The sequence below is a fragment of the Conger conger genome, chromosome 10 (genome assembly GCF_963514075.1).
Source record: "Conger conger chromosome 10, fConCon1.1, whole genome shotgun sequence".
Classification (NCBI taxonomy): domain Eukaryota; kingdom Metazoa; phylum Chordata; class Actinopteri; order Anguilliformes; family Congridae; genus Conger; species Conger conger.
The window spans coordinates 26,412,168-26,430,407 of NC_083769.1; the positions used below are offsets into that span (position 1 = coordinate 26,412,168).

An 18,240-nucleotide genomic window follows, 5' to 3' on the forward strand; every position below is an offset into this window, starting at 1 on the left:
CCAGCAAACACACACACACACACACACATACACTCACACACAAACACACACACACACACACACACACACACACACACTGGCACCCTTGAGAGAACACAATGAATTTTAATAAATATTTATTTAATTTTATGTGAATTATATCCCACTAAATGAAAAAAGATATATATATTTACAGAAGTTACAGTTTCCTGCATAGACACAATACAAACCACCACAAAATCAGCAAGATTGCCATAATTATTAAAGTTGCCTGGTATTACAGTGAATACTGCAATTTATCAAACAATAATTTGAATGGATTGCAGAATTGAAAGTAGATTACAGTACATTCTAAACACACCCAGAAAACCAGCAGTAGGTTCATGGGAATACTCAGACGTAGCTGTTCTGTTCAAAGATAATTACTGGGGGAAAAATAGATAAACACATGACCATTATCTCTGAATAAATCTACTGTGTGTGAAAAATGTCTCTTAAGCGTCTACATGCACGGCTGGCTGTGATAAGGTCATTGTGCAATTTAATTCTGGAGGTGGAAGGCGAAACCACGGGGAATCTGTTCAGTGTCAAGAAAGCAGAAACAGACAGACATAATTCACCTAAATCGCATTACAATTGGTATCTTAAAAGAAAACAAATTCAAGGACCTCTAAATCCCTTCCAAGTGAGGCAATAGGGCAAGGGCTTTGCTGTCTACACAAATCAGTAAAATGTTTCTTTGTACAAAAGAAATACCAGTACTTTGTGGAGCAGATCTACTTCACACACGCATGTATTAAAATGGTCTTATCTATTGCATGAATTACAAGAAAGAGCTATACTGGAGTAATTATGAATGAGAAAGTGCATGTGTACAATCGAGACACACATAAAGTACAATCAAATCAAGAGCTTTGTCCATATTTTCTGTTGAGCAATATCACTTTGTATGGTGTCCTTGTACACACAGAATAATAAGGTATACACTGGGCAATGTTTTAAGCATTCAGTCATTGCAATGCTACTCCACTTATTGACATACAAAGACATCTACTATATACATTAAATTGTAAAAAATACTGATCTTCCTTATATTACATTATTTGGTTAAAGAAAAACATTTCTGCATGTGTCATATGAAATGGCAATTTGATATATTTACACAGCATATCATAGTATGTGTAGGTATTTGCAGTTCAACTATTACTATTTGTGAAGGAATATATAAAAAGAAGTGCAGTAGTCTTTGTGAGTGTGGTGGAGCTCACGTAGTGGAGGTCTGCGTGAGGCTCTTTTGGCTGCTGGTGCTCTTGATGACATAGGTGGAGGAGTTGCTCTTTCGGCTGGACTGGCGCTCACACTGGGACTGAGAGGACTTCAGGTAGCGTGTGGAGCAGCAGACAAAGCCCTGCATTAGGTCATGGAAAAGGTGCCCTGCAAAGAACATGTAAATCCAGGGGTTGCAGCAGCTGTTCAAACTGGCCAGCAGCATCGCAATGATGAAGGCCATTGCTGGGAGAGAGAGAGAAAGAGAGAGAGAGAGAGATAGGGGTTGTAAGAGTGCATAGGGGTTGTAAGAATCATATGACAAGGCCCACAGCAGCTGGTCTGTACCAACCAAAACACAGCCAGTGAGCAGGAGTTCTGGGAACAAAAACGCATTGTTAATGACAGAGGTCAGACTGGTCAAAGCAGACAGAAAGTCGACAGTAACTAAAATAACCACACATTACAAGGGTGGTATGCAGAAGAGCATCTCTGAACACACAACACGTCAAACCTCTATGTGGATTGGCTACAGCAGCAGACTAAATCTAAGAACTCCCTTATGTATTTATAATAATTCAATTCATAAAATAAACTGCCTTTTTTGACATTTGATTTTGTCATTTCACGTCAAATAATTGGGGCCCTTCAATCAACCAGTGATCGTTTTATGCAGTCAGAGGATGCTGTCTTTTCACACAATATTGTTAATGATTATCCTTTATCAATATGATTGCTATGATGACAGTCATTTTGGTACTGAACTGAACATTGCATTATTCTCAAAACAGAAATATGCGGAAATGATTTCCAATTATAATTCTGATTTTCATCTGTATAAAAATTCAAAATTGACAAAAGCTACCCTTCAATTATCTCTGACATTTTACTGCACAACACAAGCATACACATGCATGCACATACACACAAACATACACACAAAATGAATGGTGCAGTGGGGAGACTAGGACGTATCAGTGAGAACACTTTTCTATTTGTTTTTTTATTATTCTGAGGATATGACATTTAGTCTCCAGTGCCGAACTGGCATTTTGTAAATGAATTCAAGATGAATAGAATTGGCTCATGTGCTGTATTTAACATCTCTGCACAGACTTACGCTGTGGATTGGGTTACATCAACCTTAACCAAACAGCTTTTTATTTGTCCATTGGATGGTGATAATTTACCTCTCACCTTTTTAAGTGAAATGGAAAGTGAAATAAAATATACAATTTTCAGTTCTGGGCCTTCAAGGAAATGCTTTACAGTGGGGTTATGGAAATTGGGTTTTATAGTAGAGGCAGTACACCTGATATCTCTTTACCTCATGTGGCTTTCCTTAGAGTATACAGCATGTTCATTGAAGAACAAGAGAAATACTCCACAAAATAGCATTTAAATTGTAATACTTTTATAAACGTGCTGTGCAAAAGTCAGAGACCATATATCCAGTAAATTCAGTACATTCCAGTCATTTGGTACAATATTCTATTGTACAGCAAGACAATGACACCAAGCTAACTACTAAAGGGATGAAGCAACTGGTGTTCTCGGAACAATGGACTGGTTGAAAGATACACTACAGGTTGATCACTCCACTCTGCTACAGCAGGGCAACTTGCACCTCCTGCCAACCATGTGAGAGCTTCTCCACCCTAGATCCACAGTGGTGGAATGAGCTCCCCATTCCTGTAAGAAATTCTCAGCCACTGCCAATTTTCTGCCACAGTCTGAAGAAACTTCATCTCTTCAGAGAGCACCTTGACCAGCTCTAACACTACTCCTCTGCAGGAGTACTCTAATCTCGTACCACTCATGTACCCCTTGTGTCTCTTGATATTTTTGCTCTCTTGTTGTACTTGTTGTATCTTCATCTAACGCTATTACATTTGTAATTTGTATCCATCTTGGTGCTGTATTTGTTTACCATATCTATTGTATCATGCCTTGCTTCTAGTCTGATATACCATACATACTGACTTGTGAACTACTGTAGATATGTAGATACAACAAGCCGAATTGTACTTTATCCGACCCATATTGTGTACCATGACGTTTGGTATGTACTTACTGTTAGTCACCTTGGAAAAAAGTGACTGGAAAATAAATGGAGGTTTTATGTAATCCAGTGTTATATATTTGTTTACTGCATTATTTTCTGACATTGAAAAATAAATAACCCATAGTAGTTTTCCCTGGACAGTAAATAAATTGTGAAACTAAATAATAAATGATAATAAGCACCACAGTCAAGGTGCATGCCTCAGGACCTATTTAGAGAGGACAGCCTTTCTGCTTGTTTAGGGAAAGACATTTCCTTGTCAGAGGGCAGAGAAGAACTGTTGCTGCCAGGTGTCCAAAGCGATGGGACACCTTGCTTAACAGGCTCTGACAGAATGCTGAACAGAGAGGTCTGGTTGGAGTGTATGGTGTAATAATTCTCTGAGTAAGTAAGGGAAGGGGCATTGCCATTTGCAGCTTGTTATGTGTAGTGTGTGATGTGAATTGAATGTGGACAGCAGCCATAATCCAGTGAAGAGTGTTCAAAATTGAGCTGGCATGTGTGAATTTAGGCAGGTTGAAGACCAGGTGGACAGCAAGGTTCTGGATGCAAGTTCCAGGGCTAAAGGCACAGGTTGGTAGGCAAGGCAAGGAGGCTGGTACAGTGGCTGTGTAGCCTCTTGGGTGAGGAATGGGTTGTTTCTCCAGATCAGGAAAACCTGGAGTGTTACAACAAGAAGGGTGTCTATACTTGGGAGGATAGTCTGTTTTCAGAAGGATATACCAGTCACATAAGGTCTAGATTTGAATTTTAAATTATTTTCAATATCATTGTGGATTAGGAGCATCTTGTGAGCATCCTTTGGATCATTTCACATTTAAAATCTAGTAAATACATTTTCTTTCAACAGGATAATCACCAACACAAAATAGGCATAATCTTAGCATTGTCTGTGAGTTGCAGAGCCTTAGTATCACCCAAGTAATTCTACAAGCATTTAACATGTGAAAGGAAATGAATGTCATCTTCAAACAAGCCATAATATGCAAATAGAATTAATTATGGAAACAGACAGTGCAACAAAGCAGGATTCATTATGAGCTATTAACCCAAAACAATGACATCATAAGATAATTCCCTTTACGTCCACCCTTTGTCAACACAATATAATTAAGAAGATTTACTGAAACCTTATCTGAAAAGCTAATATCTCTGCATTCCAGTTCATAGAGTTCATAATATTATTGTTAATGCTCATTGTACACCAGATGGGCTAAATCCAATTTTTGTAATGCTTTAATAAGGATTTTTTTGGTGCTCACTGTATTGAGTGCAGTGGTAAATACATGTACGTATCACTGCTGAAAAATAAATTAGATTTAAGACACCTGGAAGTTAAATTAACAATTGTTTTGTTTTCCATTCTGTGTGCCAGTGATTTACTGGGCAGGGCTATCTGGTTTCACTCTGGTAGAGTTACAATGCTGTGCTGAAATACATTTTAGGGGCAGTGCATTAAGCAGTGTTAATCCAACATTCTCTGCGATATTCAAAAGGGCATTGATTTTATCATTGATTTAGCAGAGTCATATACTTTGTAGGTTGGATGCTTTCTGTTATTTCAAGGTCTTGGCCAAACTGTGAGAATTCTCAATTGAGAATCAATGAAACCAAAACATCAATATGGTAACACAAACCATGCTTCAACTGTATTGTTGCAGTAAATTTGTCTTGGTGCTCTACCAGCTATATAAACAATTCTTATATCAGCACTATAAATTAGCATGACTTCACTTGTAGCTACAGTTAAAAAGAGGGATTGTTATAAAATAAAATGTTATGTTGGAAGCTTGCTATGCAAGTGCTTCCATTAACTCTGCCCATTCAGTTCTCGGACAGCCAAAGTATACATATTTGGCAACACTTTTGACATTCATTACTGCACACTGACATTCATTACTGACATCAGTGATGGCACAACACACAAAATACCTATTTGCGGTTATTGATGTAAATGCTGTAATTGTAATATTTTTGTAATTCTTATAAAGGTGCTATGCAGTGCTCATGAAAAAGTTATAGTGCTCTTATGAATGACTATAAAGTATTACCAGTCAAAGTAGGGGCTCAAGACCTACAGCATAGGGGGTTGGAGGAAAATAACCTTTGCAAGATTAGCTCATAGCATAATTTTTAAGGCTCATCATTTTCAGAGTTAATTTTTTATAGAAAAAATCCTGGGATTTTTTGGATTTTATTCTTTATTTTAAATAACGGGTGAAAATCCGATGCAAAAATATGACATTTTAAAAAAATGGTTGAAAATCTGATTATAATAATGTACATTTCCGGGATAAATCTTTTATTTAAATTTTTAACATTGTCCTTTCCTTTAACTGTAGGCTTTGTTAATGGAACAGTAATAGTATGCATTCCAGGAGATTGGATACTTAAGGATAATCCCTTAAACCACATGGCCAGAGTGTGTTTATTTCCATTCAATCCTAACAGCGAAAACAATAAAACTAACGTTCATAACTAATTTGTATGAACTATTTTACAATTAGAACTTTCACAGACGACATAAATCAGGCTAAAATTGGTATTCTTTTCACAGTGTTAGTTTTTCCTGTGTCTCCGTAGTTGGGAGACACAGGGGAACCAAATCACTATTCCTTTTTGATTCCAGGGCTGAAGCTGCTAATTATAGCTAGTTAGGTGAAGGTGCACCGTTCACTCATCAGCAAACTCAGAGTAACACCCAACTTAATGACTTAGTTGGAATATTTCATGGGAAATCGGTTAAAACTGCCTTGATCTTGAACTTTTTACAGTTGTGAGTATAAATCACATGAACATGAGAGAATAATGTCCAGTGTTTTGCACATAAATAAAACAAGGTGCCATCATGAATTACACTGACAAATCGCTCCAGCCTGGCAAGGACTGTAGCATTGTTTGCAATTCACTGAGGTAGAAAACAGAATTTAAATGGCTCAGAGAAGGGGGGAAATGGGAACTCAATGATAAGATATGTTACTTTTCAGAACAAATGGAATTAATCTTCTTTTACTGGCAATGGCTTGACTTATATTCTGACATGGCGGGAGGGGGGCATATGGCTTGTGTCTTAGCTGCCTGAAAAATCCTTTGTATGTTGCCTCACCCGTTTCATTTTTCACTACAGATGGTGTGAGTCATGATCTGTGCCCTACGTGGAATGGAAATTACTCAAGCCACAAAGCCAAATCCTCTACACCAATTCCATGTTCAATTAATCAAACACTAACTGTTTCATTTTCTTCTACTGACAGGGCCCAGGCCCACACTGCTATTACACCTCTTGTCTTACTGGAGGAATCTCCAATTGGTTTGGTTCAGCACATACAAAAGGGGGGAACTCGGCAGAAAGGGTGCTGGTATTGCACCCTGAGGATGTAACCTCAGCTGGGGAAGATTGAGAAAACTACACCTCTCTGATACCATAGAGCAGCATATAATGTAACCCTCCAAGCATGGAGCAAAACACTTTCTCTATATCAATTCATTACCGTATCAATGGCTAAATTGCTTTCCTTATTCAGACAGGGGTTTTGAGGAATGATTCAGACCCCCTATTTACATACTGATATTATTGATATTGGCTAGAAACATATCTTGTGGAAATGTTCTCTTTTTTCCTATTTGGAATGGCCAGTTATTGGTAATCCAAGCTCATTGTTGTGGCTGCCAGAGTCTAGATTCGATACCTGATCGTGGGGCCTGTCTAGGCGTCTACATGTTGGAACAATGCCTTAACAGAATGCCCAACAGCCATGTGAGTCATATCACAATGCACTGCCTGATTGCATTTCATGTCAGCAAATAACTAAAAATTAAACAAGAATAGCTACAGCATCCAGCATCCAAAATCACAGAAAAATGATCATCCATCATGAATTTCCTGTCTATTTGTATCCTTGTAGTAAATAACAGATTACTGCAGTACTGTACACATGTAAATAAGGGAATTAACTTCTTCGGAGTTCCCCTGAGGGGTGCCAGCTGATCTCTCTTGCTCACCAATCTTGTAGTGCAGATTAGTTTAGTTCAGTGAAGACACAGCAGCATTGCTAGGTTACATGTCAATCATTGGCATGTTTAATGGAGGCAGACTCAGTAAGAAGCAAATTAGTCGTTGTCACAGAGTATTCATTAGAGGACCATCTGAGATGAGCTGCAGCCTTCTGGCCATATATTTAAGCGTTATGGAATGCGAACCCATGATATAGCATGGATATCGGCACAGCTAGCAGAGTGGTTAGACACAACAATTATAAAAAGTTCCAGAAAGCTTTTATACAAGGGTTACTACATTTATCTTTCAAAATTTCAGAAAAGAAAGACAAGACAAACTTTCAATGAATGTATTTTTAATGGAATTATGCTTTATGGTAAATGTATTCTTCCACTGAACAGTAGTTTATTTAAGCATGCCAATATCCACAATATACCACAGGTTCGAGTTCCATAACGCTTTTATACAACGGTTATCACATTTATCTTTATTTATTCAATTTCACTAAAGAAACACAAGAAAAACTTTAATTTATTTTTAAGAGAACTATGTTTTATGGTAAATATATTCTTCCGCTGAACAGTATTCCACTCCACTATTGAAGCAATGGGACTAACGTTAGCTAACGTTGGAAGGAATAATGTATCCTAATAATAATAATGTATAATAATGTAAGTGTAGAGCGGTTAGCGGTTAGCAAACTGACCAATAGAGACAATGGACCGGACGTATCCGTTGTATACTGGTTGCTAAGCAACGGTATTGTTAATGTTAGCTGGCAATACTGTATCCCCACTGCAGTAGTTAAGCAACGTTAGCTAGCAAAAATGTATCCCCACTCTACGAGCTAAGCATTGGTACTAAAGTTAGCTACTAGCAATAATGTATCCCCACTGCACTAATGTTAGCTAAGCAACGCTATTGCAATAACATTAGCTAGCTAGCTTGCTAGTTTACGCTACTCCGGATGACACTGACACCCAAGTCATTTGTCTTTGTTGTAGATGTTTATCTGAACACAGCCAGATATTTATTGAAATAACTCATAGCATTGTTAGGAGCCATAATTTGCTTTGGCAGTGTTTGCTGGTCTTGCTGGTATTTCAATGCGAGGATATTGCCTTAGTTGTATTTTTTTTGTTCCTACTCCTTTCCAAATCCCAGAGAAGGTCAAAGGACACTTTAAAATCGCTCATTTTGTTTTACTTTGGTAGGCTATTAGCGGCAAAAAGATGAATTATGGTAACAAAGAACGTAATGGTGATCTACAAACACAGAGTAATATTAAAAGATATGTGAACATGTTTAGTCATGCGTATATTGTGGATATTGGCACGGCTGGAACACAAACTGACCAACAGAGATAATGCACCAGACCTATCTGTCGTACAATCTCTACTCTATATTGCTACCCACACTAGACACCCAGAAAAGAAGGGTTGAAAATAGGGCAGAAAGAAGGATTTTCCCCAGGGCCAGGCTTCTTTCAAAAGCAGGGTGAGATTTGCCAGTCAAGAATCTCCTTATCTGAGCAGACCTGGCGGAGAAGGGATCCTAGCTGTCCCAAAATGTTATTGCAACCTTTTACAATGTTGCAACTATAAGTAAATGGATTCCCATTACACTACTTTTTTCCACAGGAAAATGATTTAACCCCTTAAGTATTGCCACTTTAAAAATGACCAAAGTAAAATGGTTTACTATTCTTCAACCCTTTTGACTACAGACATAATCCTGGTATCTTATGAAAGGTAACCCTTTGGTGTTTGTTTCCCAAGAGCAGAATTACTCAGAAGATTACTAAAACAAAAGCTCAAACAAAGTGAAAGTGGAAGCTTTCTTCTCACTGACTGGATACAGATTATTGAAGCACCAAGTCACAACACTGGACAAATCCCCTTTCAAATTTGAGGACAGTATCACAAAAAATTAGCATTCTGCATAGTTTTTTTTTCTTCTAATGTCTAGGCAGTTTTCCAATACTTGCAGCTATCCTCAGACAGCAACAGGTCAAGAAGATCATAAAAATAAATAAGTACAATAATCACAATAATACCACCTTGCACACTAATATATTTATCAAGGTCCATTGATTGATGTTTTTGTCAAATGGCCAACCCCCATCAACAAGTCACACACATTCCATAATTTCACATGCTATTTATTATTAAAAAGCAGGCTGACTCCTTATTTATAAGCATACTGAATAATAATAAAATATTATGAGAATGTATTTAGAGTCTCACCAATATAAGATGGGGTCACCTCACTGAAAATTCCCTCTAAAAAATTTTAGCCTAACAAATTATAAACCATTACAAATGTAATGTCATTAGCTAAAATGCTTTTTAGTCATCACTTCAATAACATGCCCAAAGTCTGTTTTTTGATGACCTGAATTATACAGAATTTTCTGACACACGGATGGGGGTAACGCATTTTCTCTGCAACTACGTTACAAATACTGGTCAGAAATGGTTGTACTTGGGCTCATCATGTTTAAGAGAGTATATACAAAACATAGATAATAGAATTTATATGTACAAGTACTTTTGTAGAAGTATACAACAGTATAAGTATACAACTTTCAAACAGTATATCCAGTTGCCAGAGTGATTGAAAACTGCTATTAATATATAAATTATAGTTTACAGCTTTTGTTTGTTATTTTGGGATGCTATTGTTTCATTCTACTTCAGTGGAAGCAATAGAAATCAATAACCTTTTCTGTATTTTTCCAGAAAGTGGTTTGAAATATGGGATGAGTGAAAACAGCACCTTTCATTTGGAACAATCTCAAAAGACTTCAGATCCAGGACAAAAAAAAAAGAAAAAAAAAAAATTCCAGGAAAATAGAAATAGCAAGCTTTCGACTGCTACAATCGATGAAATTTAGACATTTTCTCTGGAGTTGCTGCATGGTGTAAGATAAGCAGGAAATGACAGGTGTTTAAATTTATACACTAAACATATTATGTGGCACTTAAATATACCAAATACTCAGTCTGAACACTCTGACTCTGTCGGGCAAATTCAATGGAAATCAGCATGAATGAAAATAAGCACAGAAGGACAGTTTTTTTTTTGTTCTGTTTTTCCCTTCTCTGAAATGTAAAGGTTTGGCAATCTTCTGAAAATTACAGCTCAGAAAAGGTGACTATAAATTCCTGTAATCAAGCGCTGCCAACCTGGATTTGATTGTGATTGAAGGTATAATTACAAAATCCATAAAACTAGTAAGGAAATGGTCCTCAGCTTTGAATCACAATTATACACATTTGCTACTTTATTGTCATTGCTAACAAAAATATTTTATGGTTGCTAAAATTCAGGGAAATGTGGGAAATGTAAAACTCAGGCAGCAAATGACTGAAATTTTGACAATGATGATCATGACAGTTGACATTTAATTATCTATGTATGTATTGAACAGCACTTGTGAATATTTCAGCTTTAAAATTATTTTATGGAATCAGTCCAACAGATGCATTTCCGAATACTTAAATTAATATTAAATGCAAAAGCATAACCATGGTCACATCATTGACACAGTCTGAACCTACTGCAGCTGTGGGCTGTTCCCCAGACAAAGTTTCCATTAGGGTGCCCTAACATTAGATTAGCAGAATAAAGGACATGAAAGTCAAGGGGGCTGCTGTGTTAACAACCCCCCCCCCCCCCCCCCCCCCAACTAACCTCTCTTCCAGACGGCATTATTAGTATTCCCAGCACACTGCACGTGCTGCAAATAACCACATTATCTACACAGCACAACAGGTGACTGTGGGGGAAACCAGACAAACATTCGCCAAGTAGCACTGCTCAGACAGCACATCACATGCACACAAATGTTGGAACTGGCACAATGCATACAGTCCCCTCCAAAAGTATTGTTTTTGCTATACACTGAAGGCAATTGAGTTTGAGGTCAAAAGATGTCCATGAGATGACAGATCCGAATTTCAGATCTTATTTTTTATCTGAATTTTTAGATTAAAAAAATGTTATCTAGATTTTTATCTAGATTTGGTATTTTGGTATTTTTATCTAGATTTGTTAAAACACTTATATATATCACCTTTTGTATCAAACAACCCAAAGTTTCTTTTTGCCCAGATGTGTTGTGTTAGATTGATTGGTTAAATAGTTCTGAATGTCTATTATTGATTTTAGCCTTGGGTTTTGCCTGTGAAGAGTGCATTTGTGTTAGAAAAGATTATGAAGACCAATGATGATGAAGATGATGAACCCAAATGAAGACCAGAGAGCTGTCTTTGGGAAGCCATTTTGAAGCTTAGAAAAGAGGGAAATCATAGCCATTGCAAAAGCGTTGGGGATAGCTTGTACAACAACTGAATGTCCTGAAAAAGAAACCACTGGCATACTGAGTAACCGACATCGAACAGGCTGACCAAGGAAAACATCAGCAGGTGATGACAGAAACATTGTGAGAGATGTGAATAAAAACCCCAAGACATCAGTCAGTGACATCACAAACAATCTCCACAGGGCAGGGATGAAGGTATCTCAATCAACCATTCGAAAAAGAGTTAGAGAGCAGCAATATAGAGACAAAACCACAAGATGCAAACCACTCAATAGTGAGAATCAAAAGCTGAGATTACAATGCAGGCTTGCATGGCTGCTTCTGGAATGGGTTCACTAGTCTTTATTGATGATGTAATTCCTGTTGATAGCAGCAGGTTGAATTCAGAAGTCGACAAAAACATTCTGTCTGCCAACTTACAGAGAAATGCGTCCAAACTCATTGGGAGGAACTTCATCATCCCCCCCCCCCCCCCCCCCCCATCTTTTTATCTCAACCCCAAATGTATTCAGTGTATTGCAAAAACAAAGGAATTGGCCTTGCTGTTCCAATACAAGACTGTATGTATGGTGTAACAGATTGTCAGCATTTAGCCTAACCAAACCTTATATCCAAATATAATACATGTAACTTAATACATTACTTTATGATTATTAAAGTAATAACAAATAATAAGTAATAATAAATTACCCATACTGGGGCATTCAACCATACATGTACTTACAGAAACAGCATTCCAAATACTTACAGTACAGTGGAGACCTTTGAGACACAAATAAATATCCAGAGAGGTTTAAATAGCTAATATATAAATAGCTAGAATAGCTTAAATTAGGCACTTCCAATCAGCAGGGGAAGCTGAGAAATTGATCCATACTCTTGTTATGTCTGGGCTAGATTATAGTAATGCCCTACTATCCGGCTGCCCTAATACCAGCCCAATCTTCAGCTTGTACAGAATGCAGCTGCTGGCATCTTGACTAGAACTAAGAATTATAAGAACATTATGCCAGTTCTAGCTTCACTTGACAGATATATGACAGATTTACCTAATGGTGTTTAAAGCTCTATATGGACTTGTACCTGCATAACGAACCTTTTACCCTATAAGCCCACATGGTAACTTTGTTTTCAAGACCCAAGATACTTGGTAGCCCTAAGAATATATAAAAACATGGTGGGTGGCAGAGCTTTATCTTACAGAGCCCTACTACAGTGGAGCATCCTTCCAAAATGTATAAGGAAGCAGGGGTGTGGCTAAGACCTCTGGGCCCCATGAAGGAATATCACGCTGGGCCCTCCTCCCAAATTCCATTTTTGTGGGCCCCGTACAGCTGTGGGCCCCCTCAAGCGATGGGCCACTAGAATCGTCACCACCTTTCACCCCAATAGCGCCAAATCTGTAAGGGGGTCAGACACTGTCTCAATATTTAAATCTAGATTAGAAGTGTACCTCTATGATCAGGCATCTAATCAGTTATTATAGTCTAGTGATAGAGTGGGAGAAGCCTGTAGCCATAGAGTATCATGGAGTGGCAATATGCCAATGTTACTACGTTATATGGTGCAGTGCTTGATGTTTCATTGTACTTTCACAGACACATCGTATGTGCAGCAGATACTACTCCTGCTGAACGCTATACATAAATTTGCTTCAACGCCACTCAATATTCAGCAATCACAGATACTTTAAAGAATAATTAACTCAGTGAAGCAGTGAATAGGTGCTTAATTGGGCCCGAGTTTAAGACAGATTGTTTGTGGAAAACCTTAGCCTTCCTACTCTGTACACCTCAGGCGCAGAAATAAAAATGTAAATATGGATGAGCAAGGCTTATACACTAACCTGTTGCTCTCGCTCTCTCGTATTGACCAACGGGAGGGGAATAAATGGGAACATTCGCTATCGTCATCATGTCCAATTTTACTGCGTGCCGATGTGCTGTGACTTCAACTTAGGACTATTTTCTTTGCCCTCGTTCAATTATATCCGGATCTTTCATCACATTTCCTGTTCACTCAAATGTGTTACTGAGGAATACATTTGAAATGAACCCAGATGAGTTGGCAGCATGTCGAGCAGGGTAATCCTTAATATAATGACCGCACAGTAGGACGTGATCGCTTTCTTTGTATCGGTATCAACGTGTCCCTGATTCCTTTCCAACGCACACTGCGCAGAGTTGCATTTACGTAGTTCTCCATGTGTACACTTCTGTAGGTATTCTCTCTTTGTCCACGGAAAGAGATGATCGTGTACAGTAGTTCTGTTATAGTAATCTGTATTAGCCTCTGGAGGCAGTGGTGCCGAATTTGAGTTAAGCGTCAGCTATGGCTGCTTTTGGCACAGAACAGCAAACATGAACTGTTGTATTTATTGAAGTTTTAATTCGAGACGCTTGCTTATTAACACGCTCATATATGTATATCTTGTTAATCATTATTCAACGAGCCTGACTATTTTACACAAAAATTGGCCCTGCTTTGGTATGCTCCCATTAGTAACTGAAATTATTAATTCATAAACATTTTAAAGAATCTTCGTGCCATGGTCAGTTAGTTTATATATGATCACTCACTGACTAAAGTCTTGCTCTAAATCTTGTGACTAAGACAATGAGGTCACGATTCATTTAAACACAGCACTGAATACTTTTCATATATTGTAAGAACAATTTGGCAGTATACTTCAAATGATCCTTAAAACTAATATATATATATATATATATATATATATATATATATATATATATATATATATATATATATATATATATATATATATATATATATATACAATTCAAAATGGATAATTGAAGATTTGCGCGTAAAAAGAGTCCGACTATTCATTTTCCAATAGCAATAGCTCCAATAGATATGCAGTCGTGTCATACACTCATCTTTTTGAAGAGTGTGTTTTGAAGAGGATTTTTTTATTTGGGATTCTGTGTTCCATATCTCAGCTGTTTTCATTGCCAGTAGTGATTGTTACGTCGGCATTAGAAAAGTCAGTTAATAATATTCTAATCACATATTTGTGGTCTTACAGTTTAAAATGTTAAGTCGAAACATTAATAACTGCTGAATGGATCAGTAGATCGTCACTAAGAAGCTAGATTCATATAATGACATTCAGCCCACGCCATACTGTGCCACAATTACGCAGCGTAAAATGTGGCCAAATGACGAATTACTTACGACCAAGATAAATGCATGTTCAGATGATGTACATTGGTAGCTACATTTTGGAAACGTTAACAATATGTATTTAGGTCAACCTCTCTCAGTGACGGCAATGAGACAGATTCCGTGAAGCATATTACATGATTGAATGTTTGGTCTACTCCCCGTCCCCTTAAATAGTGATTGGTGAGGTGCGAGATTGCTGCGACTCAGTGTATTTTATTCGGTATTTATTAGATTTATTTTTTACTTTCCACTCAAAAGGTTTGACGCGTTGTGTGTTCAGAGATGCTCTTCTGCATACCACTGTTACAATGCGTGGTTATTTGCGTTGTCCTCTGACCTCTCTCATTAACAACGCGTTTCGGTCCGCAGAACTGCTGTTCATGGGTGGATTTTTTTTTTTCGCACCATTCTTTACAATCTCTAGAGACTGATTTCTGATATACTCAAACTACCCTGTCTAGCACAAACTATCATTCCACAGTCAAAGTCACTTAGATTTCTTCCTCATTCTGATATTTGGTCTGAAAAACAGCTGAACCTCTTGGGCATGCTTTTATGCATTTAGGTGCGGCCACATGAGTGTCTGAAGTGTATATGTGAGAAGGGGGGGGGGGGGGGGGTCGTCACAGGGAAAGTTTACCTTCTCTGGGCGCCGCTGGGTCCCAAGCCGACCACATCTGCACGGAGAAAAAGGGTGTCCAGCACACAATATATGCAACGACTATGACAAAAGTCATTTTAACCGTCCGGATTTTAGCTTTGGATATGAGCCTTACGCTGCTCACGCGAGAAAGCGCAGGACCTTTGGAGGGCTTAGGGGTAAGAGATATACATTGATCCCTCCTTGTTTTCAGTTTAAAGTTCTGCCATATTTTAAAACTTATAAGTCCGTAGCAAATGCTCAGAATTGCCACTGGTATGATATAGATGGTTAGTGTAATCCACGTCACGTACGCTTTGGCACCCCAAGGCTGCACGAAGTCTCCCCAGCAGTCATAAACACCGTTGCCCACTTCTTTCAGGGAGAAGATGTACACTTGTGGGATGCTGAACAATAGGCTGAGCATCCAAGAAGCAATTACGTAGAAACGGTCTTTTTTTCTGTGTAAAGAGCGCAATGGCTGGCATATCGCTAAGCATCTGTCTATGGACATCAAAACAAGCATATATGTGGAGGCAAACATTCCGACGACCTGCAGGTATTTCACGAGCCTGCACAAGAAGTCGGGTCCGTAAAAACGAAACGTAATGTCCCAAATTAGTTGTGGCAGGACCTGAAAGATTGCCACCACTAGATCCGCAATACTGAGGTGTTTCATGAAATAGTACATACGCGACTGGCTGTGCTTGGCCGTGTGAATGGCCAGCAGGACACACAGGTTTCCAGCAAGAGCAAGCAGTAAGACCAGGACAAGTACAGTCACTTCCACTTTGGCCACTTCTTCGTTCCGCTTCAATGGGTTCACCGACTGATTCGCTCCTTCAGTCTCGTTCCCGAGACTCGTGTTGCTCCAGGACAAATTCATTCCCCAAAAATCTTGCTCTTTGAAAAGCGTCTCCATCACGCTTAAACGTTGTATGTTGTACGTATCTATTTTAAAAAAAGGCACTTTAGCCGCTACTTGTCATCCACTCGTTAACATTGGTTAGTATTTCAGGCGCTTAATACTTCCCCCGTGTTTTAAATAAATTAATCCTTTAACCACATCCTTACTTCTGTCAATCGATGAGTCAATTTCGTTAATACAGGAGTATCTTTATCTTTGTCCACCAGACTTAATCACAGAGAAAGGCTAGAAGAAATGAAACGACATACAATAATTATTGTTCTAGATCAAATCATCACAGAGAAGGGAAAGTAATGAAAAATTAGGAAGTAAATACGTATTTTAAAAAATCGATAAATAAATTATTGCAAGTAAAATGCATTTATTACAATAATTAACTGGAAAACACAATTTCATTGTGTGAAACCAATTAAATAAAAACAAATAAAGATAAAATAAACATCCGCATGACCATCAGCATAATCAATAATATAATAATAATAATAATAATAATAATAATAATAATAATAATAATAATAATAATAACTACATACCTGCAATTTCGTTGATAAACAATATAATCCATATTTTTAACTGTACAACCATGCTCCATACTGTCTTCCCAGATGCAATGTGATCGTTTTGTAGATTGTGCTGCGTCTAAGCCTCTTAGGTAGCGTTTAGGCTCAAGTCCAGGAAGTTAAAGAAACCACCAGCCTCACACTCACTCTCTCGCTTTCTCTCTCTCTGTATATGCTCAGCATCTTGATATTTATACCGCTCGTATGTCTTTATGGAATATTGAGAAGGAGCATGCGAGTTACACATTTTTACCACTTGGTGGCCCTATGCGCTACAGTATTACTACAATAACTCCCCACTGAAGTATTAACTGAAACAATATCTGTGTAGGGAAAATAAGTTGTTACGCATAGCTTTATTTGTACTTATTTATGGAACCAATAATTTCACAGACCCCATGACACTATCAAATTATGTATTTACTTACACTTGAGTAGATCTCTCTATATTCTACGAATTAATAATTGTCATAACGCACAGTGTATCCGAAAAATATTATTTTAATATAAAATTCAAAACGGCGCATAAAATAACACGGTTGTAAAGAAAATAAAATGAAGCTATTTTGGAATAAGGCCCTGCTGGCATGAGTGTTTGAAAAAACCGAATCGAAAGGAATAAACGTGGAAGAAATCTATGGGAGAGACTAATCTCATAGCCTATTTATCGACTTGGTCAGGTGTGACACGTAGGTTATATACAAGCAAATCTGGAGACGCAAATATATGAAGTGAGTTTCGGATACCAAATTACTGTACAGTGCGTAAACCTACCCTGTACTAGGGATCATAATTGCTACAGATGAAACCCAAGGAATTATTTTCGCAATTGGTATACGTGGTCCCCTTTAGCAGTGACGCAGCATTCTAATTCGCAGAGATTTTGCACTTAAATGCAACATTTTGTTAACTTATTCTGCCGTAGCCTTCTATGTATTTGATATCGGTAAATCACGGCCGACTACCACTGTTTTAAGAAACTACAGTAGGCTACATAATTAAACCGGCGTTTTCTAAATGTGGAAATATAGCCAACTAGACAAGTGGAGCTGAGAGGGTCCTACGCAATGCGATCCACAACTCATACTGAACATTAAAACCGTAAAGAATTGGCTAATCTTATGAATTATTGATATTTGTCTATAAACGATACGCAAAGAACATCTTAATGACAAAAGCGAACAAAAAGCAACATTTAATTGACAAAAGGAGTTTCTATTAGAGACACACCAAACTGCGAATAAGATCGAAATATTGTACTGCGAACAATGAGCACTTAAATGCAGCTT

General features: G+C 37.8%; 1 protein-coding gene across 1 annotated transcript; it reads right to left on the reverse strand.

Annotated features, from left to right (window-relative positions):
- Positions 1-102: 102 nt before the first annotated feature.
- On the reverse strand, positions 103-17,050 carry oxtrb (oxytocin receptor b). The gene is made up of 3 exons (XM_061258670.1): positions 16,925-17,050; positions 15,464-16,616; positions 103-1,491 (listed from the first exon to the last, which is right to left on the reverse strand). Exons 2-3 carry the CDS (start codon positions 16,383-16,385, stop codon positions 1,244-1,246), a joined length of 1,170 nt encoding a protein of 389 aa, XP_061114654.1. The 5' UTR covers positions 16,386-16,616; positions 16,925-17,050; the 3' UTR covers positions 103-1,243.
- Between the last annotated feature and the right edge of the window lie 1,190 nt (positions 17,051-18,240).